This window comes from Pinus tabuliformis, chromosome 6 (genome assembly GCF_031772625.1).
Source record: "Pinus tabuliformis cultivar Carrire ecotype Pingquan chromosome 6, CPIR1, whole genome shotgun sequence".
Lineage (NCBI taxonomy): Eukaryota > Viridiplantae > Streptophyta > Pinopsida > Pinales > Pinaceae > Pinus > Pinus tabuliformis.
The window spans coordinates 1,602,284,331-1,602,312,012 of record NC_142292.1 but is presented as its reverse complement, the minus strand read 5'-3'; the positions used below and the strand labels follow the sequence as shown (position 1 = coordinate 1,602,312,012).

Below are 27,682 nucleotides of genomic sequence, written 5' to 3'. Positions count from 1 at the left end.
CCTGACTTGCTCCCTTGAAACAGTTCTCACCTGCAACAACCACCAATTTATCTCATTTCACTATCTCTTCGCCTCCAAACTTACACTTAGGATCGCATGTGTTTCTGGCTGAAAACATACCTTTTTGACAATCGTCCAGATGACTCCTGCTGTGCAGGGAGGAGTGGTGAGAGAACCGATATATCTATAATATTTCCTGCTACCAAAGTTTATATGCATCGGATGTACAATGCCCAAAGCTTCTTTTTCTTCTGCTGGTTTCATGCCAGCAATGGCAACTATTTCGTCCGTTAACTGCACATGAGTACCACGTCCACAAACAGAATGTCAAAGCTGAATCGTACTTTATGTGATGGGCCAGATTTGTTAAACATAAACCTAATTTTCCTAAAATCTAAATCTTTATTATAATTTTTTTTAATCGTACTCTTTACTTTATGTTCATAAATGAAAAATGCTACTCTATCTTTATGATATTTTTAAATGATAAATTTCAATTATAAACTATTTTCAACCACTAAATCCATCCACATATTGATGTTGTTCACACATTTATTTATTATAATTATAAAACTACCCTATAAATTAAATGACATCTTGTGTAATTCGAGCAATCCACTCTATTAGGGCTTTGGTCAATCTGTCAGTCAACCCACCAGGTTCTCGAGGATTCAGAGAGGAACGGTCAATGGTGCCTAATCATTTCCTCACAAGGTTGTTAAAGGACACTAGGGGACCATTTGTCAATCATTCTCACCTGGACTGAAATGTGGGAAGTAATAACAAAGAACCAGGAAATAGTAATAGTAATCTATGTAACAATTCCATACACTTGATGGAAGCTTTACAACTTCATATTCTTGAGGCAAACATGAAACTACCAGAACAAATGAAGACTTGAGGGAGGATTGACCCATTAATTACACTAATAAATAGGATTAAACAGCTCTCTTTCATGAACATTAAGAACTATGAATAAGCGCTATTAGCAGGGATGCAGAAAGCCCCCTTCTTGACCTCAACGGGAATAGAGACGAGGGAATTCACTCCTATATTAATGTCTTTTCAGTGCAAATTTTGTGAATGTATTTAAAGTGCAAATTTTGTTTTTTCTTGGGATGTTTAAGTTGTATTTTTTTCTTGAACTCAATGGGAATTCAGATAAGGGAATTCACTCCTTTACTAATGTACTCTTATTATAAATCTTGTCTTTTGCTGGGATGTTTATGCAAGATATATTCGTGTTGTCATATAGTTATATTAGTTTTTTAAGTAGTCTTTTTGAAATATCTACATTTTCCTCTCTAAAAGATAAGCTACTAGAAGCAAGCATGCAACTCAATTCCAGGGTATATGTCGTGACTAGGTATAGATTTTAAAAACGAAAACATATGGCATTTTGTATATTTATTTTAATAAAATTATGATTAAAAAAAACATAAAAGTAATTAATATTTTGTAAATAGATTTCAATAGAATTATAACAAATTATCTAATAATAAATTCATTTTTTTATAAATTATTAAATTATTTTTTCACATTTACTTAATACAATTATAAAAATATCATAAAAATTAAACATTATAGAAATTAATTTCTAAAACAATATTATTAATAACATCTTAAAAGATGAAACCAATTATCAACTAATTATACTAATCATTTATATATTATTAGTTGAGAATATCAATTACAAAACCAAAAAAAAAATTATGTAAACCTTCTCAATACCTCTCCACGAAACGTATCATGTCTTCCATACTAGTATAAAATTCCAATAACCGCTGTTTTGTTGTTACTGGACTTCTGCACCATATGTATCTCTAATGGGTATCTGCATTGCAATTGAAACCCAGTTCAGAGCATTGAAAATATTATCACATAGGATTACACAGAAAAACATATGAAGGCAGTGTTACCGTCTGCCTTTAGTAGCGTGCTCAAACGGAGAATGCCAGTGGCATTGAAAGAGAGTAAAGTTGCTCCTATTCACGCGTATAGTCCCCGCACCGCTTGGCCAGCTCACCTGCAAAAATAATGGAAGTTTAGATTTACGTCGGCTTTCTAAAGTGCCGTGGATGTGGTCCAAACATTATGTTGGGTTTGGTTTCCAGGTTTTTTCGATCTTACTCCTGTATTGAATTTATATATTTAAATATTTATTTTGAAGCTTCACATAAAAAGGTTGAATATATCAAGCAGATGAATAAGAAATCTGTTTTATAGACTAACTTCAGTTTCGTGGACGTTAAAATAATTTCTTTCTTCTATTTTTTGTTATTTTAGTGAACTATAGTTACCGAGTTAATTCAAATTAGGGTAAACAGCACGGAAATTTGTCAATTCAGTTCGATTGTTTAACAATTCACCAAAATTTAATCCAATCCTAAGGTTAACAATTCACCAAAATTTAATCCAATGGGTTAATGTAGTTGGTTAATTCTATGGCTCATGATGCTTCCGAACATATATGGGTTAATTTATTAAACTAGCATTTGCATCAAATGTTGCAAAGGAAACGCCGTAAGGCATAAAGTGCGGAAATCCATTATCCATGTAGTGTATGCATTATTCAACAAGGTGGATCTCTCTAAATTTGTTGTAAACATTTATGTTGTTGCATTGCTAATTTATTTAGAATCTACTACTACCTCCTCTTCTTGGAATATTAAATTTCTTATCACAATCCCTTTGATTATTGGCATCACAATTTTTTTCACTTTAGTGGCTTTACGTTCAACCTAAAGAAACATGAATTTGAGTCACTCAATTAAAAAGCAATTGCTATATCTCTATATGAGCTCATTCCTTTTGCCATCAGCTACCAAAACATGGCTCCTCCACTTGCTCTTCCCATGTAGCAGAAGCATATATTTGTTTATAAACCATATCAAATATTTTGTCTCTCTAGTCGATGTCGAATCCTGGGTCTTTAGAGGATTTCCCAAAATCTACAAACAGAACTGGTTTCTTCAATATTCTGCTTCCATCTTCTAGATGGTTCTTTATCCAACCTAACCGAACAGTTAATAAATAAGGGAAAACTGCTCTTTGTATTCAGACTGATGCCATTCCAAACGAACTTGCTTTGTGTACAGAGATATGCAGTGAATAATTAGGAATATGTTATTAAACCCCAACTTATTTCCCAAAGCAATAAGAAAATGAGGGCAAACTGACTTTAGAAATTCTTAATGCTACCGTTCCATCTTCACCTAGACTGTGGTGGAAATAAGAAGCTTTCCCGAAGGATTGCAGGAAGAAAATGAGACAGCATTAAGAAATTCAGTTGAATTTGGAGGAGATGAGTGTGATGGCAAGGCAAATCTGTTAAACTTCAATGATCAAATATGTTGAATAAATCTGCCACCATTGGAAGAGGAACATTTAATCCCATGAAGCCACTGATGCGTTGGGCTGAAGGTCCCTCAACAATTTGAAGAATATATGGCTCTCTAATGATATTGCTCAAAGGAAACCAAGAAAACAATGTTCTGACACCATAGGGTGTTTATTATTAGCTCCATATTTGCTAAAATTTGCATTTTCTATCTTACAAACGTTCTGAAGCTAAGTTGTCTTCTTGCATAGATGCAGACGAACAATTTGCAAATGATGAGAATTAGGGATTTAAAAATATAAATTTGCATGCCTGCTAGTTCCTAAAGAATATCCTAACTCTAGCACATATAAAGAGAAAATTCTTTGTAGGAAAAGAAAAGGCAAATCTGTTAAACTTAAATGATCAAATATGTTGCATAAATCTACCACCAACGACGCTGAAACAGTACATTTATATTAGTCTCACGAAGAAGCATGAACCTGCCAAGTTCCAACACTAAAATATTTTTTAAAACATATATATGGAAATGTGTTCATCTCTTTATTGGATGCATTGTGCATTTGATATTCATAAGTTCTTTTCCTGGGCGCACTTAGTCTTTCTTGGCACGCACTTGTGTTTGATTCTTGGTGACATGCTTGGTTTTTTCAACACATGGATATTTTCTTGTTGGCACTCTTAGTCTGTTGCTGAGATTTGAAAAGTGGGATGACAAAAACCAAAAGTGGAATTGCGTGGGGGTGGTTCCCTGGTGGTTAGCTTCACCAATTCACAATCTACACCTAGTTGACTTGAAACCCAAATAAACCATAGTCCAAATTGGCGTGAACATAATTTCATATTTCTGGCACATTTATGATCCTCTTAGGTTAGCCATTTTCTTGGCTATTTTCGAACTTAGTTTTTATTTGTGTCTCTTTCAGTTTTCTCTGCAAACCATTGCACAAACCACTACCATTTAATGGCCCCTCAAACAGCAGATTCAATGAACCTTTTACCAAGCGAAATCATACCAATTTCCATGGCTAATTTGTGCTAAAATTTACTGTGTTTTGGTTGCTGCTTCCCCAACGAAATTGTGTCTCTGTCAACGGCATTTCATGGCCCTTCAATACAGCGATTTGATGGGTGCCTTGCCAACTAAAAATGTGCTCCCTTTTGTTGCAACTTGGTTGGTAAATTCTCAGCAAAATCATGGATCTAATCCTAGTGAATTAGTCCTATTTTTATACTACATTTTGGTCACCAAAACACCCAGCAAAAACGAACCTCTTGGCTCTTTCAACCGTGTCTGCAATTGTAAATTTCTGATATTATCTCTCTGACTTTGCATATTAATTTTTTTTCAACCTTCACTAATTTCATCTTACTGGACCCTGGTTGTCCACACATCTGCCTTTGCTCACAACTTAGCCATATTTTCATTATTGGTTTGATCAAATATCACTGGTGATATGTTTCTCCCACTATCATTGTTCATTGTAAGTAGATTTTTTGCATCTGCATTCAAATATTTGAAGGCAATGTCCTAGTTTATTGTAGAATCCATTGACAGAAAAGAGACACTTGCAGTCACTATAGGAAAAGTGTATCATCATTGATATATTGATTGATCTAGATTCTATAAGAAGGGGAAGTTGGGTAGAATGTACCATATCCGTGAGCTCCAGCTTGAATTTCAGAGCCCCAATATCTCAATGCAGCATTAACATATATACAATTTCTAAGGTTTGTGGATCTGCAAATCTCTTGATCCTTTCTATAACTTGTTGTCAAGATTCTCAAAATTAAGAAAATTGAGACAAACAAATAACAAATGTGTCATCCTTTCATCCTTGCAATCTAACTAAGATGGCAGTCGGAATCATGATTGGCCTCTGGAAAATGCCCTTTCAACCAGTGAATTCAATACCAAAACTAAGGATTGTAAGAAGATCCATCCTTGAGTTCTCTCCACTGGTGAATGACTAATTAATTAGAAGTATAGAATATCTACTTCTATTTGGCAATAAAACATATTCCTAGGAGATCTTTGATATGACCAATGAGGAAGTTTAATCTAGTTTCCATTGACAATATCACAATCATAAAACGAAGTGCAAATAGAATATTGCTTGCCCATCCATTCACTGTTCCATCTCATTTCTATGAACATATATGCCTCACATTCATTACAGAACCCTGGCATTGTTATGACTACAATTCAATGACTTTTGTTGGTGCAATTAAAAACATTGTGTGATAGATGCAACAAAAGGTGATAATGCCCCTGTCATAGTACTAACACTAAGGTATGCCATTGATAATCATTGAGTAATACAACCCTATAATATCTTGAATACAGCTCGACTATGATGCAAAGAATATAGTGAAAAAATCTTTGGGCCATATACCAATTGTTATGAGAAAAAGAACAACCAATAAAGCTGGTGGATTTCTGGAAAAGCTCAAAAATTTTAACTATATTATTTTGCAAAGAAAATGTTATGACATCCCCAATCCAATAAATCATTCATGGGAGTTTAAACACCCTTAGTAGCTAGAAGCTTCCATCTTTGACCTACTTCTCCAATCCATGACTGCCTTGATAAGCATTTCTTCTAGGGCTTCATCTTCCTCAACTTCTTTGGGGAAACTCTATGTTCTACTCCTTATTACTCACATAATGACTATATGTTGCATCACGAATTCCCTACATTCAGAAGCTTCTCTCAATGGTGCATGCAGAATTGCTACCAAAGGATAGGCTAGATATGTGTTCAACAAAATAGCAACAAAGACTTCATTGGCATGTATGCAGAGGATCTTTAGTACAGATAATGAGGAAGACGAACCCTTCATTATGGCCTTCTCCTTAAGAATGTGTACGTCCAAGCTGCGTTGTCTTTTGATTTGAAAATCTTTTCAAGCGCATGACATTCTCACAATAAATACCATCCAGAGGATTACTACACATTCAAAGTCATTATAAACATCCACTCATCCTCCATAGCTTATATCTTTACGGGGAGAAGAAAAGATGATACCTCCCAAAAACGAAATCAAGAGTTGTTCCAGCCTTGTACATTAAGAGCAACTACTGGATCTTCAACATTATTGCCAAATACAATAGAATTATTACACTGACCATCATCGACAACGACTGCATGACCTCCCACAACCGCATTCAATCTGAAGAAACAGAGTTGAATATCTCAAACAGGTGCATTAAATCATCAAACTGGGTGTAAAAATGGTTCCATTATGACATAAATTAAATTGTGTAATTTGTAGGGATTCAAGACTAATTTCCAATTAGCATGAGGCCTTATTATGAATGTAACATCAACACTTTTCAAGTATAAATTTCTATGATAAAATAGTGATTGCCATTCAGGGTACAAATAGATCTGCTGGGAAACTTGACCAGAAATCACTATTAGCAAATTTCACACGAGTGTTGTGCATAAGAAAACTATTAAGTATCTTAACAACACGATTACAAATAGCATGGGAAGGTAAGGAATATGTCAGCTGAATAAGATATTTCCCTTGATATCATGCAAACAACATATCCATACTCTGCCATTGGAGAAACAAGTGTTCAATTTTTCTTTCTTTTCTAAAAATGCAAAGAATGTTACCTCATTTTTAAGAGCTGAGTCACATTTTGTAAATGCCAGACCTGGGATTGATAACACTGCAGAGAGCTCTGTTGAAAGAAATAATCACAAATGTATCAATGACATTCCTTTCTTCTGCCTACAAAGATGAGCACCCCAATCACACCTGTATGAAGCCACTGATGCGTTGGGTTAAAGGTCCCTCACCAATATACGGCTCTCTAATGCTATTGCTCAAAAGAAACCCAAGAAAACATTGTTCTGACACCACAGGGCATTTATTATTACCTCCATATTTGCTAAAATTTGCATTTTCTGTCTTACAAACTTTCTGAAGCTAAGTTGTCTTCTCTTAGCATAGATGCAGACGAACAATTTGCAAATGATGAGGAAAATTAGGGATTTAAAAATATAAATTTGCATGCCTACTAGTTCCTAAAGAATATCCCAATAACTCCAGCACATATAAAGAGAAAATTCTTTGTAGGAAAAGAAAAGGCAAATCTGTTAAACTTAAATGATCAAATATGTTGCATAAATCTGCCACCAATGACGTTGAAACAGTACATTTATATTGGTCTCACGAAGAAGCATGAACCTGCCAAGTTCCAACACTAATTGCTACCAAAGGACAACCTAGATATGTGTTCAACAAAATAGCAACAAATTCTTCATTGGCATATCAAATGGAAACAATGAAAACCCCCAAACCATGAAATCCTAAAAACCATTAAATTAAGTCTGTCGAATGTTGACTAAACTTTAAAATTCTAGTTTCTCCATATGAAATCCAATGAGGTCGAAACCACTCTCAAACATCCTCAGTCATTTCAAGTAAAAGTATGAAAATGAAAAATAAAGGAAATGCCACTTTTACTTTAAGAATTTAGCATTACCATTTGGCATTGATTGCTAGTGTTGCTAGGGTTGATATGTGTGAGGCAAATGAGGGGAGACATGCTTTTCTTAGATGAGTTGTTTTTGGAGGGAAACAACCCCAAATTTCCCTCAAAACAACATCAATACTCACAAAATTGCATTTTGTGGGTCCGTAGTTGGTTTGGCAATAAACCTACCATTTATGGAAAACGTTTGGACCAGTTTTTGTGGTTTTTCCGGTGAAATAGGCCCATAAACTAGGTTTTTTTGTCTGGTTTGACTCGATCGCCAATGAACAGGTTGGTTTGACCAGTTTTCGGCTCAAGCCGGCCGGTTTGAATGGTTTTGAAGTCATTGCACACTGTAGTCTGTGGTGGAGCTCCCCTCAGCAAGGAGTCTGCAGAAGAATTTGTTTCTCAGTTCCCCACAGTCACGCTATCACAGGTAGCTCGTTATTTTCCTAGTTGCAGCAAATTCGAGGACATGTCTGTATGTTTACTTTAAAAAGTTGTCAGAGTTTAAAGAGGCTACAATTTCGTCTGGAAAATAATGGAATTCAATAAGATTCTATAGAAATTTTTGGAAATCGTGGTTATAGCTTTAATTTTTTAAGATTTCGGGTGCCCGATGTTCTTGATGGTGCTGAATTCATTACAATGGAAATTCAGCCAGATTTTGCAGATGTTTGGAAATACTGGTTATAGCTTTAAGCTTCTAAGATTTTGAGCGTTTGAAGTTTTTGATGGTGCTAAATCCATTTCTAACATAAAAAAACCTTTCAAACACTCTTAAAAATAGATTTTATGAAAAATATTCACTCGATTCTAGCTATTCTAGGGTCCAGGCTAAATTGTAGTGCTATAGACAGATGACAGGCGCCAAAGTGACATCCTAGCAGATTCACCGTCCTCTTCCAGAGTTCATATCTAAAACGATGAATTGTCTAAAATAGGTCCAATTCTTAATACACAATCGCCCACCTAGCTAGACAGCATTGACACACATCATCTGCCAGACAGAAACGCTGTCTGGCAGTCACTGCCAGAAACCATGATGGGCAAGGCAGCAGGGGTGGAAACGACCATGATAGACGACCTCTGCCACATCATGGTTCCACCCTGCCTACAATAATGGGTTTCCTGTGCATCGTTGTTCCAGGTAGTCGATGCAAGTAAATGATGTTTTTGTTTGGAGATTAAGGTTTGTAGCGTCATCGGGCCTGGTCATACGATGCAAGACAGTCTAAACACATTTAACGGGCATGGTGTTTTTTCAGTTTTTTTGGGGTAGGAATCTGATTATCAATGTCAACAACTTATGACTACAATTCTTTTGTTTTTTGGGCTAGATTTGGAATAAAACCAAGCAGAAGATCTACCTACAAAAGAACCAAAAAGTCACTTCATTAGATTACATCCATTCAATCTCTTCCTCTATCGTTGTCATCGTAAGCATTGACTCCCAACACTCAGATTAAATTGAAAAGAGGTTGGAGTTCCTTATTGCAATTAAGGCACTCCTTATGCCTCAACGTATGCAAATTTTTCACTATGCCATCTCAAGCATGCTATTATAAGTTGTCGCTTTCTCACAACACAACACTAGTTGCTTTACGCCGCGTAAAAGACCACCTAACTAGGCTCTTCACTCTTTTATGTGGCGCAATAGAGTATTGAATCTACCTTCAATGGTAAACAACCATTGTAACCACCATTGAAGTCCAGAATGAATCTTCTATATAATAAAAAAACAATAAAGTCAAGTGCAGCTTCCTTGGTTGGTGAAAGTGGGTAGTTAATGGAAGCAAGTGGGTAGTTAATATAGCTTCCATTAGAGTTTAAAATCCTGTCCTTGACATGCTAATGTTTGTGAATGTGCTTCCATCACACAATAGTCACAATAGTTGGGGTTAGGTGCAACTTTCAACCAACTTAGATGTAATATTACTATGATTAGCTCTAAGGTTATTTAAAATTTAAATAAATTGGCTTTTAACCTTAACCATGATGGACTGGTGATCAGCTTAGTGGTTCTCCAATGTTTCATAGATCTTGTGTGCGCATGCAGCATTGTCCATTGTTGCTTCTTGAACATTGTTGACAATTCTAGTATTCTTTATTCACCTTGGGAATCCTTTCAATATGAACCCAATCACATATGAAACATTTTAGTGTTCTTTCATTTCAATATTCTTTTCCTCTTTCTTATGACTTTTTGTGTATTGTGTCCTACTTTGAGCAATTTGGTTTAGGTAGGGAGCATTGTAGGCATATAAAAAAAATAGATCCTATAACCTTATTATTGCTTTTTTCCTACTTCCACTTATCAAAATCATCCCAATTCTTTCATTGGTTCTCATAATACTTATCCATTTGAATTGCCTCATCTACTATGAGGGGATCATTTTGATCTGATTCATGTATTAAAGTTGCAACCCATCAAGGAATCAGTTCACCTTCAACTAACATATTTCTTAAGTTCCCAGGGCAAGGAGGCTCATCCTTCGGGATTTATCTAAAGCAAGATAACCCATTGAATTTATTCATTGCCACTTCAAACCCACTCATTCATCATTCAACTCCATAGCCCTCACAAAAGGAAATAGTGAAAGGTTTGAAAGGTGTAGCCATTGTGGTGGTAGTGGGCAGCACTGCTATGGGCCCTAGGGCTGCCTCAAATTGGTTCAAGGCTTAACACCTGAAGATGGTGGTTTTGAGAGGTAATAGGGCATTTACTTTATTTTATGGTTTATTGCTATTCAAACTCCCCAGAACCCTAATATAACCATTCATTTGTAATAATTATTCATTTTATTATCAGATACAATATTATAGCATAACTTCTGGAAATCTTTTAACATCAAATTTGCACTCATGAGAGCTAATATCAACATAGGGTTTTACACCATAATTGTGGCTACTGGCCAGATTAAAAACTCTTGGTGTATCCTCACGCCCCTCCTGTTCATTCCCTCATGGTGGGTAGTTTGACTCTTCTTGTCTAAAATGGTGGTTATGGTCTTTGGGACTACATTGTTGCATCTTGGATGATTGGGAATTTGAGATTCATAAACTTCATTCTTATTAAAGCAAAATTCTCTTGGATAAATCACATCAAGTTTTAAGATCGATGCATTTTGAACTTCTACTAAGGTTCATCATCAGGAAAAAATCTTATTGTGCATATGCCCATCGGGGTTTCCCAATCTAACATTGAATCAAACTGTAAGATAGGTCCTATCATCTTTACCCTTGCTATTCCTGGCATTAGAATCTAGACATAGTACCTAACTATTTTGGTGAGCTTACACCTATGTTATGCTCTTTCTTTAGCCATGTTGCAAGAAGTTTTGCAGGGCTATGGGCTCACGGAAACCACAGCAGTAGCAGCATATTTAGATGGTGAAGAAGAAAGTAGGCACTATGGATCAGTTGGCTTGTTGACTCCAAATACTGAAGCAAAACTAATTGATCCTGATTCTGGGACTCCTGTACCTCCAAACAACAGAGGAGAATTGTGGCTTCACGGTCCCATTGTTATGAAAGGTATGTGCTTCTTAAACATTATTTCCTTCATAAAATGAAAATTTGATATCATGAAATGTATTTTACTGTAAGATCAATGAACCAAACACATCCTTGGACCCAATATAAGTAGTAAAACTGCCATGGACCAAGAAGTAAACTATGCTATCAAAGATATTTACCCTATGGCATAAAACAAAATAGAGCTATAAAATGGGAAGCATCCAATCCTGTTCTATAGAAGTACTCAATTAAGTACTTTATTTTACCAGGAGTTCATGGCTTTGAAGAGGGCTGAGGTGTTAGAGAGGTACTACAGAATTTAAATCAGTAACCAGATCGAGACTAAATTTCACACACTGGCCAAATGCTCTAGTACCTGAGACTAAATATTCAATTCGGTCTTTGTCATCATAAAATTAACGATTTTCATGATAGTCCGCATAATGAATTTTAGCATTAACCTTTTCTAGAGAAAACTCCACTTTGAAAAGATACACATTATTTAACTACCCACTATTCTAAAACAAACATGGTGATTTGAACTTATTCATCAATTTTGTATGCATAATATATGCCAAGATGGTGGTCTGTTCAGGCCTTTTTACTCATACCCTCTATTCCCATTTCTCCCACAAAACTCTATGACCCCATTTACAGTTTCCTTCCTGTTTCCCCACTCTGGGTAACATATATACTTGAATTTAGCTTGATGTTCCTGAGAAAATTATTTCTTTTAGACCAGAAAACTTCTTGAAAATAAGGATTGTGGAAATGTGTTGTTTCCCTTCAATAACGAAATATTTAAGGGTGAGATGACACACCTTCAAAATATGATTTTACTTTTGTTGCAGGGTTTCTGATAAATAAGTGAAACAACGGTATTTATAATGATGAATAATTTACAATCTGATCCTTTCCTTCAGGGTTCATTATTCTACATTTTGACACTGTCATTTATTTTACTGTAGGTTATTTGAACAATCCAGAAGCTACTACTTCTGCTCTGGATGTGGATGGCTGGCTACGAACAGGTGATCTTTGTTACATTGATGATGATGGTTACATCTTTGTAGTGGATAGATTGAAAGAGTTGATCAAATATAACGGTTACCAGGGGTTACCTACATCTCTTTGAGAAGTCTTAACTTGTTAATATGTGCATTCTGCTAAACTTTTGCAAACAATTAGGTAAATTCTTCTTAAACTCAGCCGTAAGATAAAAAAATTTGGTACATGGTATTGTAGGTTGCTCCTGCTGAATTAGAAGCAACAAATTCTTCATTGGCATGTATGCAGAGGATCTTTAATATAGATAATGAGGAAGATGAACCCTTCATTATGGCCTTCTCCTTAAGAATGTGTACATCCAAGCTGCGTTGTCTTTTGATTTGGAAACCTTTTCAAGTGCATGACATTCTCACAATAAATACCATCCAGAGGATTACTACACATTCAAAGTCATTATAGCCATCCACTCATCCTCCATAGCTTATATCTTTATGGGGAGAAGAAAAGATGATACCTCCCAAAAACGAAATCAAGAGTTGTTCCAACCTTGTACATTAAGAGCAGCTACTGGATCTTCAACATTTTTGCCAAATACAATATAATTATTACACTGACCATCATCGACAACGACTTCATGACTTCCCACAACCGCATTCAATCTGAAGAAACATAGTTGAATATCTCGAACAAATGCATTAAATCATCAAACTGGGTGTAAAAATGGTTCCATTGTGACATAAATTAAACTATGTAATTTGTAGGGATTCAAGACTAATTTTCAATTAGCATGAGGCCTTATTATGAATGTAATATCAGCACTTTTCAAGTATAAATTTCTATGATAAAAGAGTGACTGCCATTCAGGGTACAAATAGATCTGCTGGGAAACTTGACCAGAAATCACTATTAGCAAATTTCACATGAGTGTTGTGCATAAGAAAACTATTAAGTATCTTAACAACACGATTACAAATAGCACGGGAATGTAAGGAATATGTCAGCTGAATAAGATATTTCCCTTGATATCATGCAAACAACATATCCATACTCTGCCATTGCAAAAACAAGTGTTCAATTTTTCTTTCTTTTCTAAAAATACAAAGAATATTACCTCATTTTTAAAAGCTGAGTCACATTTTGTAAATGCCAGACCTAGGATCGATAACACTGCAAAGAGATCTGTTGAAAGCAATAATCACAAATGTATCAATGACATTCCTTTCTTTTGCCTACAAAGATGAGCACCCCCAATCACACCTGTATGAAGCCACTGATGCATTGGTTAAAGGCCCCTCACCAATATACGGCTCTCTAATGCTATTGCTCAAAAGAAACCCAAGAAAACATTGTTCTGACACCACAGGGCATTTATTATTACCTCCATATTTGCTAAAATTTTCATTTTCTGTCTTACAAACATTCTGAAGCTAAGTTGTCTTCTCTGAGCATAGATGCAGACAAACAATTTGAAAATGATGAGGAGAATTAGGGATTTAAAAATATAAATTTGCATGCCTGCTAGTTCCTAAAGAATATCCAATAACTCCAGCACATATAAAGAGCAAATTCTTTGTAGGAAAAGAAAAGGCAAATCTGTTAAACTTAAATGATCAAATATGTTGCATAAATCTGCCACCAACGACGTTGAAACAGTACATCTATATTGGTCTCACGAAGAAGCATGAACCTGCCAAGTTCCAACACTAATTTCTACCAAAGGACAGCCTAGATATGTGTTCAACAAAATAGCAACAAATTCTTCATTTGGTCACATTGGGGCTACAGTTAATAGAACTACACCCTTGGGACATGTTGATAGTATTGCGATTGAAGTAAATGGAACTGTTTTTATGGAATAATGTTGCTTTGGGATGGAGTTAATGGAGCTGCACCTTTGGGACATGTTAATCGGATTGGGTTTGGAGTTAATGGAACTGCATTCCTAGGGCATGTTGCTCTGGCATTGAGTTGGATTGGGCCTAGAGTTAATGGAACTGCACCTTGGGACATGTTGCTCTGTTGCAGGGGCATCAGGTCAGATAGGGGCTGGGACATGTTGCCCTATTGCAGGGGCATCAAGTCAGATTGGGGTCGGGAGTTGCTCTGTTGCAGTGGCATCAGGTTTGATTGGGGTCGGAGTTGAGGAAACTACACTACTGGGACATGTTGCTCCAAGGACTCCTAAATTGTTTCCTGTGAAGTTGCTACTGCATGGAGTCTCTGATGGTAACGACTGTGACATAGGTGGCAGCCCAACAACCTGTCCTGGATGCATTTGCAGAGGTAGATGTCTGACATTCTGCAATGGACGAGCCACTGATTGCATTGGTAAGGGGATGTTACTCCTTATGTTTCTTGGAAGGGTTGGGGACTTATTTCTCATGAACTCACTGCTGGAATTTATTCTGAAAGGATAAACGAATTAACTTGCAAAGAGGTTAATCAATTTCTTTCATAATCACAGCCACCTTAAGAACTGTTTACATATGGAAAGTTCAGAATCACATCAAAATTTTCTAAATCCTACCCTACGCAATATTTAATTGTAGCATGTTCATAAACATTTCTTATGAATCACATCAAAAATTTTGAAATGCAACCCTCCATAATATTTAATTCCAGCATGTTCAAAAAATTTTCTTATGAATCTCCAGGGGTTTCTGTTCTACAATCCTGAAGTGTCTCAACTGTCACAAAACCTTAAAGAAAATTTTGAAATCTAATGTCCACAAAACCTAAAACACAGACCATTTCACGCTGAACAGGTTGAAAGCTTGGAATATTTAGTCTGCCCCTTCATCTTGAGCTTTGACAAAAGCTTCTTCCTCAACTTTGCGACCAGCAACACTTTCTGTCTCACCATAGACCGGTAAATGGGCTTCAGAACTTCCATCCTTTGTAAGCTGGGAATGGGCAACATCTCCTTTATGTAACTTGTGGCGTTTCTTGGATGGCATATCTCTTTCTTCCTTCACTGAATCATCTTTTCTTTTTCCAAGAACATTGCCTTTTCCAGTCTTTGTTGTCTCCTGCTCCTTTGTCTTTTCCATTCCTAACATAGGCAGGTGTTTTTTCCCTAACATATGCAGCTCATGAAGATTTTCTAGGCTTCCACAATTAACCTCACAAAGAGAACACCACCCCACCAGTCCTTGTGGGTGATTTTTCTGTGGCTTTACTACATCTTCTGAACCCTTTTCCTTCAACTTTTTTAACCTGGACTGGTGCTTCTTCCCAAACACATGTTGTTTGTGAAGAACTTCCTTTGTGCTACAGGTAACATCACAGAGTGAGCACCACCCAGGGATCTTTGGAGTCTTAGCATCCATATCTTTGATGCCTGGGATCTCCCTATGTGCCCTGTTTTTAGACTTTGGTTGCAATCCAGAATCTGAGTTCTTACCCAACCTGGACTTGAAAATCTGAAAAGCATACCCAATGTTAGTAATAAAAATAGTATGCTCTATAATTTCCAATATGAAGATCAACCTCTCTACATTTTCCCAGCCTCAGAAAGACAGTAGAGAGGTTGTTTTAATGCCTAGTGAATGTGGTATTGCCCTCAACAGTGATAAAGGCTCCCACAATATCAAACATTGCTCAATTTGTAAACAAAAAGAATGGACAAATTACTGAAACAGTAAACAACTTTTCTGGCACAATAAGAAAAGGTAGAAAAAGAATGGATACACTACTGAATCAGAAAACAAAGTTCAAAGTTGAGAGGCTAAGAAGTGAATGAAAAAGGATGGATACATTACACAATCCGGAATGGAAATTTGAAATAAAAAACAAATACCTCTTGTTGGCGTGACTGATGTTGATAGATCTGAGGTGGAGGTGAAGTTTGATTAACAAATTCCTGCTGTTGATATTGCTGAGTTGGATTCACAGACCGGTTCAAGCTCTGCAAATGGCCAATGGAATATCCAATAGGCTTTGCCCCATAACTCATAATATTCAAAGTGGGTTCTCTATCAGTAATGGGTTGTCTGTAGGGATCCCTAATCATCGTGTCTCTGAGGTCATGGGTACCAATCGAGGAGAAAGGGTAGGCAGCATTTCCCTGCCTCCCATGTGAATGGGGACAGATTGGCGGAGAGCAAACACCGAGGAAGGCAACGATGTTGATGAGAATGGTAAGGGGGAAGATTTGTAACGCCTTGTATAGATTCAAGTGTGTAATAAGTGTGGCCTGAAGATAACCTTGATAAAGGAGCCCTTGCACCGCCATGATTCTCTATATAATCCATTTGGTACACTCCACTGGGCACATGAATCCGTATAGAAGAAAATTTACCACCAGAAGTGGAAACATCTTGCTCTGTTGGTTGATCCTCGGGGCTGTTCCTCTTTCAGTCATTTGTTCCTGATTACATCAAAATTGCAACAAAAGAACTTAGTCCACATTAATAAACTGAACTTTTTTGGAGCCAACACGTGAATCTACCCGTCTAGGCACTTGCAAGTAATGTTGCATGGGAGACTGTAATGTAAACTGAACACTGAGTACCTAGAGAAGCGATATTTCCATCAAGTTTAGACAGATGAATTTGTTCAGAAGACAATTTACCAGCACAAATGGAAACATCCAGCTCTGTTCGTTAATCCCGATTCAGTTTTACAGAGGCCCCTTGCTACAGAGAACCTTCTCTAAAAACCTTTCAACGTTGAAAGGATAAACGAATTAAATTGCAAAGAGGTTAATCAATTTCTTTTGTAATCACAGCCACCTTAAGAACTGTTTACATAGGGAAAGTTCAAAATCACATCAAAATTTTCTAAATCCTACCCTACGCAATATTTAATTCTAGCATGTTCAAAAACATTTCTTATGAATCACATCAAAATTTTCGAAACTCAACCCTACGTAATATTTAATTCCAGCATGTTCAAAAACATTTCTTATGAATCTCTAGGGATTTCTGTTCTGCAATCCTGAAGTGTCTCAACTGTCACAAAACCTTAAAGAAAATTTTGAAATCTAATGTCCACAAAACCTAAAACACAGACCATTTTACGCTCAACGGGTTGAAAGCTTGGAACATTTAATCTTTCCCTTCATCTTGAGCTTTGAAAAAAGATTCTTCCGCAACTTTGCGACCAACAACACTTTCTGTCTCACCATAGACCGGTAAATGGGCTTCAGAATTTCCATCCTCTGTAAGTTGGGCATGGGCAACATCTCCTTTATGTAACTTGTGGCGTTTCTTGGATGGCATATCTCTTTCTTCCTTCACTGAATCATATTTTCTTTTTCCAAGAACATTGTCTTTGCCAGTCTCTACTGTCTCCTGCTCCTTTGTCTTTGCCATTCCTAACATGGACAGGTGTTTTTTCCCCTGACATATGCAGCTCATGAAGATTTTCTAGGCTTCCACAGTTAACTTCACAAAGAGAACACCACCCCACCAGTCCTTATGGCTGCTTTTTTTGTGGCTTTACTACATCTTCTGAACCCTTTTCCTTCAACTTTTTTAACCTGGACTGGTGCTTCTTCCAAAACACATGTTGTTTGTGAAGAACTTCCTTTGTGCTACAGGTAACATCACAGAGTGAGCACCACCCAGGCATCTTTGGAGTCTTAGCATCCATATCTTTGATGCTTGGGATCTCCCTATGTGCCCTGTTTTTAGACTTTGGTCGCAATCCAGAATCTGAGCTCTTAACCAACTTGGACTTGAAAATCTGAAAATCATACCCAATGTTAGTAATAAAAATAGTATGCTCTATAATTTCCAATATGAAGATCAACCTCTCTGCAATTTCCCAGCCTCAGAAAGACAGCAGAGAGCTTGTTTTAATGCCTAGTGAATGTGGTATTTCCCTCAACAGTGATAAAGGCTCCCACAATATCAAACGTTGCTCAATTAGTAAACAAAAAGAATGGAAAAATCACTGAAATAGTAAACAACTTTTCTGGCACTTCACTCATCATCATCCCTCATCAGGGATGAAAAGAAAGCATAAATTATTTATTGAGATTGAGAAACAGTGATTGATACCATTGACAAATTTTATTTAGGGTGTAAAATCGTTGCAGTCATGTTTGTCTATGAATGATCATTTTGGTGATGATAATTTTGATGTTTTGTATTTAGAAATTCATAATGAATTGAACTCCAGAAACAAAAAAAAAAAACCATCAAAGGAAATCCATAACTTTTCCTGAACTTTCTTAACAATTCTCCGGAAGTGGAGACAAAAGCTACTGAAATAGACTTGTAAATTGCAATGAACAAATGACAAACCTCCCAAATTAAGTTATTCTTTAAGTGAATTACTAAACTAAACTAAGTTATTCTTTAAGTGAATTACAGTTCTGGTAGTTTTCCTTTTAGTGCCCCCTCCTCGACACAAGGAACTATTTTCTTCCAAAACCAGTGCTTTCTCCATTCAAAAATCATTTCTTCAATGGGTACACCCTTGGTTTCTGGCAAGAAGAGGTACACATAGGCAGTCATGATACAAATCCAGCCCGCAAAGAATAGGAAAATCCCATACCCGAATGTGCATAAAAGAGACAGGAAGACGTGCGCAATTGCAAATGTGAAAAGAAGGTTCACAGAGACTGTTATTTCTTGTCCAGCAGAACGTGTTTCTAGTGGGAAAATTTCACTCGGCACGGTCCATCCAAGAGGACCCCATGACCACCCAAATGCAGCCACAAATAAGCAGAAGGTTGCCACCAACAACGTTGAGAACCCTTTGGATAGTACTTTGTCCCCTCCAAACTTTAGGCCCAAGATTATGGCAACAGAAACCTATGAAAAAGGATAACATTATTATTGATGAATCCAATAGTAAACAATCCAACAATAAAGGGAAAAATCTCTATAATCTGCTACTAATTATTTCGGGATCAAATGAAAATATGGTCAACTTCGCTTGTGCAGCGCAATCAATTTCCCAGATTAATGAAGGGATATAGATTTAAGAACTCTGGAAATAGATTCGCGTGTCCTTGTTGCAACTTGGAAGGACTATAAAATCTCTCCTTCCAAGCTACTTAGAAGATGGGGTTACAAACTTACAATTCATCTCATTTTACACATCCAAGTGGTTGTTGCTGATATAATGGGATGTTATCCCCTCCACCCAATTTTAAATCTCACATCAATGTTATCCCCTCCATTCCATTTTCAATCCCACATCCCAGTAGTTGTGGTTGGTACAATGCAATGCCTCCCCGCAATTTTGAATCACACTGGCTAAGTAAATTTCTAATTTTATTGGAGAATTTATATCCAAGTTTTTTTCCATAAATTAACAGGAATTTCTGTAACCATAACATTTCAGAAGTAATAGGGACTTCTGTGGTGAATAAAGGCATTCATCAAGATAATTGAAGCATGTTTGTTCAAGCTCCGTTCTCACCTCACTCAGCTGCTGCAGGCAAGAACTTTGGTTTCCTATTCAGCTCTGAAAATGTAAGCGAGACAGGTCACAAAAGAACTCGGGCATGGAGAGCTACCATGGTTGCAGAAAACTCAAATAAAGAAGAAAGCATGTTATCTGGGGCTTTGTTTAGCTGGTGTAAAAGTAAGAGACCAATGCAATTTCCATGGTTTAAAACTTTTCTGACTCTAATAATCGTTAAGAGATCATCACTTCCATTCGGTTTCTAGATTCGAGGAACAGGAAATCTCAGAAAATGGATAGGAACTGGTATTCCTTGTCTGTTGGGGACCTCCCAATCCATGGTTAGAATATGGTTCATGATTCTTGAGCTTTGGCATCTCAATTACCAGTTCTAAGATATATATTGTCATTGTTAAAAATAGGAAACATGAAATGCTATGAAAAAGTAGAACAGGGACTACCTTTGTGCGTTTTAGTCTTACCTTACAGACTATCATCTGAATACCCCCAGTAAGTAGCAGGGCTCTGCACCCCCACCTGTCAACAGTGGCAATAGAGAAAAGGGTTGAAGCTACAAGAACAGCTCCAGTCATGACAGACAAGTAGAGGGAAGCATTTGCACGAAAGCCCAAACTGCCGAAAAGGACAGGGGCATAGAACAATATTGAATTGATTCCAGTCAAAATCTGAAACATTGGCATACAGATTGCCATCACAACCTGTGGCAGATTCCTCCTCTCTAAAATATTCCTAAATGGATGCCTGATGAATTTAGTCGGTGCGGTTGCATCGACCATATCCTCATACTCTGCTTCTACATTCCTAGTGCCCCTGATCTTCTCCAGGACAACTCTGCCTTTCTCCAGATGACCACGTTCTATCAGACTGTTGGGGGTATCAGGAAGGAACATCCCTCCAACGGTCATCAAAAATGCAGGACCTACAGCCAAGCCCAGAGAGAGACGCCATCCCCAAGTTTTTATGTGCGGAGTCCCATAATTAACCATATTTGCTGTGAAGATCCCGTACCTGAATGTGCATAAAAGAGATAGGAAGACGTGCGCAATTTCAAATGTGAAAAGAAGGTTCACAGAGACCGTTATCTCTTGTCCAGCAGAACGTGTTTCTAGTGGGAGAATTTCAGTTGGCACGGTCCATCCAAGAGGACACCATGACCACCCAAATGCAGCCACAAATAAGCAGAAGGTTGCCACCAACAACGCTGAGAACCCTTTGGATAGTACTTTGTCCCCTCCAAACTTTAGGCCCAAGATTATGGCAACAGAAACCTATGAAAAAGGATAAAATTATTATTGATGAATCCAACAGTAAACAATCCAACGATAAAGGGAAAAATCTCTATAATCTGCTATTAATTATTTCGGGATCAAATGAAAATATGGTCAACTTCGTTTGTGCAATGCAGTCAATTTCCCAGATTAATGAAGGGATTTAGATTTAAGAACTCTGGAAACAAATTCGCGTGTCCTTGTTGCAACTTGGACAGACTATAAAATCTCTCCTTCCAAGCTACTTAGAAGATGGGGTTACAAACTTACAATTCATCTCATTTTGCACGTTCGAGTGGTTGTTGCTGATATAATGGGATTTTATCCCCTCCATCCAATTTTAAATCTCACATCAATGTTATCCCCTCCATTCCATTTTAAATCCCACATCCCAGTAGTTGTGGTTGGTACAATGCAATGCCTCCCCGCAATTTTGAATCACACTGGCTAAGTAAATTTCTAATTTAATTGGAGAATTTATATCCAAGTTTTTTTCCATAAATTAACAGGAATTTATGTAACAATAAAATTTCAGAAGTAATAGGGACCTATGTGGTGAATAAAGGCATTCATCAAGATAATTGAAGCATGTTTGTTCAAGCTCCGTTCTCACCTCACTCAGATGTTGCAGGCAAGAACTCTGGTTTCCTATTCAGCTCTGAAAATGTAAGCGAGATAGGTCACAAAAGGACTCGGGCATGGAGAGCTACCATGGTTGCAGAAAACTAAAATAAAGAAGAAAGCATGTTATCTGAGGCTTTGTTTAGCTGGTGTTATCACTCAGGTTGTCCTTAAGCTCCGGAAAAGGATACGGCCGAGGTAACCACAGACCAACTTTGGACTGCAGGTTCTAGCCAACCTGCAATCAGAGAGGGCTCTCTCTTTTAGGTTTAGCTTTGTTTAAAATGATTTTAGGCTAGTTATTGAGTTCAGGGGTTTTTGTTTTGTTTTTGGTGGGAAGGAAGATGTCTCAAGTAGAGAGGCAAAACATAGTCTGGTAAGTTTCAAACCATTGGGCGTGGAGTCAAGGAGTGGGACTGCTGGTGCGTTTTCTTGGTCACAAGAGAAATAAGGAGCAAGGTAGCTGCTCATGAAACAACACTTAAAGCTTAAAAGGATGGAATGAGAGATAAGGAATGAGAGGCAATAAAGAATCTCTCACTCAGCTTAAAAGGGGGAAAGGTGAATGAGCTCTGTCTAGGAGCAATTAAGAATTCCTAGACAACTGTCAAAGATGAAGGGATTAGGGGAAACATGAGCCATATGGAATTCATATTCATTACTAACCCAGATGAAAACATAAAGAAATAGCAGAAAATGAGCATAGAGGGCGTTTAAACCAATTCTAGACTATTCTTTCTTTGTACTATTTTAGAAGGTATACCAATGGAAAAACAGAGGTAGGAAAACTTATTGAATCATGTTGCAGCACAAGAATTCCAAATTCACTTCTTCAAAACCATTAGACACAGAGCAGATAGTCTTTCCTCCAAGCCTTTCAACAGTCTTTGATTACAGAAAACATATCAGGTATACAGTGCGAGTCTCCCCTGAAGACTATCAACCAACCGACCCTTAAAAATAATCCAGAGGGTGGTCTATATAGGGAAGATTTATCCAAAATTTATCTATTGCAGCCGACCTAACAGGTCTGACAGAAAACTGATTGCTTTAACCTAATCTTATCCAGAAATAAATGCCAGAAAATATCTTTGAGCTATGCTGGGGGCAGCTGTAACAAGATGAGTTAATGTCTGTCCTGGTGGCTGTGTGCTGTTCATCTCTCATAACTGTGCATTGGTCTTTGCACCCTTGCTGTTCGGTGGCATTGAATGCTTCTGACTATGATTTGAGAGCTAGGACGGGCTTACTCTTCTTGTTTTTGACTTTCTGTGGGGCTCATCAATGTTCAGGTGCTTCGAGCCCTTAAAAAATCTTCGGCTGATACTCTTTGGCTCTCCTCCTTCCTCTGATACTATTTGGCAATAACTTGATGCTATTTTGGCGTGCTGTGGGTCTTTTTCACAAATTAATGGCCGCTGTTCGGCCTCTATTTCTTTCAAAATTGTTTTCTGCTCCTTCCGGCAAGCTTCACGAAGAAAAATGGGTTATTCGGCGCCTTTCGGGCTTGCTGGGGGCTGCAGAATGAAAAGATTCCCTGAAGATTCCCCATTCAAGCCCAAAAAATCTAGCGATGAGGCGCAAATCGCTCATCAAAAATTGCCTCAGAATTGGATTCCGGGGCTCCGAAGTGCGACTTTTGCCCTTCGCGCCAAAAAAGTGCTGATGACGTCAGCATGACGTGACGTTGTATGGCGGGTGACGTCAGCGATGATGTCAGCATGATGACGTGGCGGGATGACGTCAGCATGATGTCATCATGTACGGATGGTGACGTGGCATGACACATGGCAAGGGGCCACGTAGGTAGATGACTGGACATGTGACTGGGCAGAGGGGGTGACGTAAGCAGTCACTGTGCAGGGGGTGACGTATGCGGTGATGTCACCAGGCAGGAGGCGGTAAGTGGTATTGTGGCGCACCACCATTGGGGGAGAGCGGTTTCGTGAGGGGGGCCTCCGCCACAGCCCAGGAGCTGACGCGTGGCGGGAGTATGGCGGCAATACCACCCATCTCCCGGACGCTAAAGCTCGGGCGGTTCAGGGATGGGGCGGCCTGCCCACCGTTGATCTGTGGGGCGGGCGATCCAACGGTTGGTGGTAGGCGCGAGGCAATGGTGGGATAAAAGACGGGGAATATGCGAAGAATATGTCATTTTTAATATGCGCGTGGGTGGGTTATGACTTAGGGAAAAGTGGGTTATAGGTTTAATAAGCGGCGGGGTTGATGTTTTATGTGAAAAACTTTGGGTTAGGGGTGGAAAAAGGGGGTTATTTGCGCGCGGAGTATGATATTTATATTTAGGACTTAGGGAAAAAGGGGTAAAACATGGTTTTAGAGGATTTTTTTTTGGGGTTTTTTTGGGCTAGGGGGGAGGTTATTAATCTGGCCAGGTGTCAGATTAATCCCTGCTATGACTCGGATGGGCTAAAAACAACCCTAGATGGACCATTTTTTCCCTGACTTATAAAAATATGGCTATATTGCCAGGGAGGGGATATTTACATAGGGGGGTTATATGTACATAACTTTAGTAGGGGAATGGGAAAACTGATAGGGAGTTATATAATACTGTTAGTAGTTAATATGAAGGTGACTAGCAAGCGCTAAGGTCAGGGACCTTAGGCTAATTTTGGGGAAAAGAACTTGTAGAGAAATGAACTCCTTGAGTGAAGCAGATCTTTGCCAAGGCAACTGATGATGAAACTAAGAGGAATCAAGCAGATCTTGACCTCTTTGGGGAGTTAATAAGTGACTTTTTTAGAAGAAGGGGGAGTTAGTTATATCTGCCTTTGAGCTCCTTTGCATGAAAACTGCCTGCACTGTGATCTAAAAAAGATAAAACACTTTGTACCACAAAATTGATCACAATTTATCATTCTGCAACCACACAGCTACCTACCCAGCCTATTTTTCTAACATTTTTTCTTCTTTTTAATTGGGTGCACTTAGGCTTGCAAACCCAGATTTACAATTTTCTTTTGAACATTTCCTATCTAAATCTACACTTATTTCTGCCAGGGCCCAGATTAAACAGTTGGGTCCCTTCGATTCTCTACCTATCTACAATTCTGCCAAGATTGAACTGTTTGGATAGATATCATTCTCTATATTCTAAAATAGGAAATTGAAACCTAGGGAGGCCAGGATTTAGCTGTTTGGCCTTCCCTTAACTGAAAAACTCATCAAAAATGGAATACAACAGTGGCATTTGGACCAGCACACTTTCATTGCTTCTTGTGGAAATATGGAACACTGCAGCTTGAAAAGTATGACATATTTGGCATGTAAAAATGTCAATCATGAAAGATGAATACCTGTTGCAGCAGGAGGCTAACAGCTGGTGTAAAAGTAAGAGACCAATGCAATTCCCATGGTTTAAAACTTTTCTGACCCTAATAATCGATAAGAGATCATCACTTTCATTCAGTTTCTAGATTCGAGGAACAGGAAATCTCAGAAAATGGATAGGAACTGGTATTCCCTGTCTATTGGGGACCTCCCAATCCATGGTTAGAACATGGGTCATGATTCTTGAGATTTGGCAGCTCAATTACCAAGTCTAAGATATATATTGTCATTCTTAAAAATAGGAAACATGAAATGCTGTGAAAAAGCAGAACAGAGACTACCTCTGTGTGTTTTAGTCTTACCTTACAGACTATCATCTGAATACCCCCACTAAGTAGCAGGGCTCTGCGCCCCCACCTGTCAACAGTGGCAATAGATACAAGGGTTGAAGCTACAAGAATAGCTCCAGTCATGACAGACGAGTAGAGGGAAGCATTTGCACCAAAGCCCAAACTGCCAAAAAGGATAGGGGCATAGAACAATATTGAATTGATTCCAGTCAAAATATGAAACATTGGCATACAGATTTCCATCACAACCTGTGGCTGATTCCTCCTCTCTAAAATATTCCTGAATGGATGCCTCATGAATTTAGTGAGTGCGGTTGCATCGACCATATCCTCATACTCTGCTTCTACATTCCTAGTGCCCCTGATCTTCTCCAGGACAGCTCTACCTTTCTCCAGATGACCACGTTCTATCAGACTGTTGGGGGTATCAGGAAGGAACATCCCTCCAACAGTCATCAAAAGTGCAGGACCTGCAGCCAAGCCCAGAGAGAGACGCCATCCCCAAGTTTTTATGTGCTGAGTCCCATAATTAACCATATTTGCTGTGAAGATCCCGAGTGTTGTCGCCAACTGGAACATTATATTAAGCCCTCCACGGAATTTTGGTGGTGCTAACTCTGAGAGGTACAGAGGAACGCCCTTGACACAAATTCAAACAAAAAGCTCTGTAAACCCTAGGCATTCATATCTATAAAAAAAACTCTGTAACTCAAATCACTCCAATTCAAAGCCAAATGTCTAAAGCTTGAGTAATGCGTGCTTTTATCAATATATCATGGAGAAACCCTTTCGAAATCATTGAGCCCACAACCCATACGAGCCAACCTGATTTGCGAAGCTTATTCCCACTCCAAGCATTATGCGCTCAATAATGAGCATGCCTAAGCTGATGGCGCCGGCGTTGAGAGCTGCACCCACAAGAAAACAGATGCCTCCACTTACAATACTGGCCTTGAGCTGCACCGCCATGATTCTCTGTATAATCCATTTGAAACACTCCTTGCGCTGCTCATGCGATAACCAGGGAGGAAACAATAACGGATTTTTTCTTCGAGCGCTCAGAAAGTTGAAGGCTGATCAAGTAAATATCGTGAACCGTTCCAACTACCTTCCATTGATCAAACGATTAACAATCATCTATACGTCTAACACATAATCTAACGGCACATAGGGATGACAGGTGGATTTTAGGAAAGTTCATTTCAGAGGGAAACGCCTTACGGCATAATTATATTGACTGAAAATTTATGGAATATATCCAAAACGATTATTCATTAACTATTATAAAAAGCTCTGAACAGAAATAGATAGAAGCTGGATAGGATATATAAAGAAAGAAAAAAAATTACATTTAGAATAATGAAAAAAATGAAGAGACAAGTGAAATTAGAAAAAATATGTTTTTTCAATTTTGGAAAGGACAAGAAAGAAAATGTATGAAAGTGGTTTATTCTTTAATCGTTATAAGATGTTTTGAATAGAAATAAATAGAGGTTGGATGGCATATATAAAGAAGGAAAATAAAAAGTTAAAAAAATAAAACAAAATAGAAAGTAAAAGTGATATTAGAAAAATTCTATTTTTTCGATCCTGGAAATCTAGAGAAAATGATATAAAGAAATGTGTGAAGTGGCTTAATTTTAAAAGTGATTGTCTTTTATTTATGGAAAGATTACAGATAAACTAGTTTTTAATATAGATTTTATAAATTTGCATCTATAAATTTTTTTAGTTTCAAATTAAAGAAAAATATGACATCAAAGTTTAAAAAAAAATAAGTTTTGGAAGAAAAAGATGAATTAGAAAATTTTAAAATAATTTTATTAGTAAGATACCTATTATCAAATTTTTTAAAAAATTAATTTATTTTCATTGGAACTTTTATAGTGAATTCCCATCCCAATTCTAATTCAAATTCTCGTGATCTAATCTTAAGTTATGCATTGCCTAAACATTGTTCCAAGCATAATTTGATTAGTTGAAAAAAAAACTTCCTATATACTATGCCTAGATGAAAACTTATTTATTTACAAATTACCATGAGATAGGGGCCTGGATTGATCAGGGTTGCATTGGCAGCGTGATAGTTGCGTTGTAATCTACCAAGAGGAGAAAGGATCTTAACATTCTGGCTCGCCAAATCAATGGGAGATTGGTGTTTACCATCAATGCAGGGTTTCTAGTCTTTCTGCAGACATCCCCAGTGTTTAGGCCCTCTTGGATCGTTTTTGTAGTCAAACGACTCGGCCTCAGACCCTGTAAAACAAACAATGCATTATTGATAGTAGCAGTGCCTCCAAGTGGAGGAGAAACTTGATACCTATGAATATCAAGCTGGGAAGTGTCCAAAAAAGTAGCAACACGAAGATCAATCAGATCAGTTCCAAATTGTTGCAATAGGACCATCACC

General features: G+C 37.7%; 1 protein-coding gene and 2 pseudogenes across 1 annotated transcript; all 3 read right to left on the bottom strand.

Annotated features, from left to right (window-relative positions):
* LOC149264989 (alpha carbonic anhydrase 7-like) lies at positions 1 to 27,678 on the bottom strand (annotated as a pseudogene).
* On the bottom strand, positions 15,143 to 16,612 carry LOC149264991 (uncharacterized; annotated as a pseudogene).
* On the bottom strand, positions 18,674 to 26,241 carry LOC149264990 (sugar carrier protein A-like). Its single transcript, XM_089376805.1, has 3 exons — positions 26,098 to 26,241; positions 25,285 to 25,911; positions 18,674 to 19,123 (listed from the first exon to the last, which is right to left on the bottom strand). The coding sequence occupies exons 1-3, from the start codon at positions 26,239 to 26,241 to the stop codon at positions 18,674 to 18,676; spliced, it is 1,221 nt and encodes a 406-aa protein (XP_089232931.1).
* Positions 27,679 to 27,682: the final 4 nt, after the last annotated feature.

What these genes read in the sequence shown, in the direction of transcription:
- LOC149264990 (XM_089376805.1), bottom strand. Translation starts at nt 26,241, where the DNA reads ATGGCGGTGCAGCTCAAGGCCAGTATTGTAAGTGGAGGCATCTGTTTT. An exon ending in GAATAAGCTTCGCAAATCAG is followed by an intron (nt 25,912 to 26,097) that starts GTTGGCTCGTAT and finishes ATTTGTGTCAAG; the next exon opens with GGCGTTCCTCTGTACCTCTC. An exon ending in TTCAGATGATAGTCTGTAAG is followed by an intron (nt 19,124 to 25,284) that starts GTAAGACTAAAA and finishes CCTTTTTCATAG; the next exon opens with GTTTCTGTTGCCATAATCTT.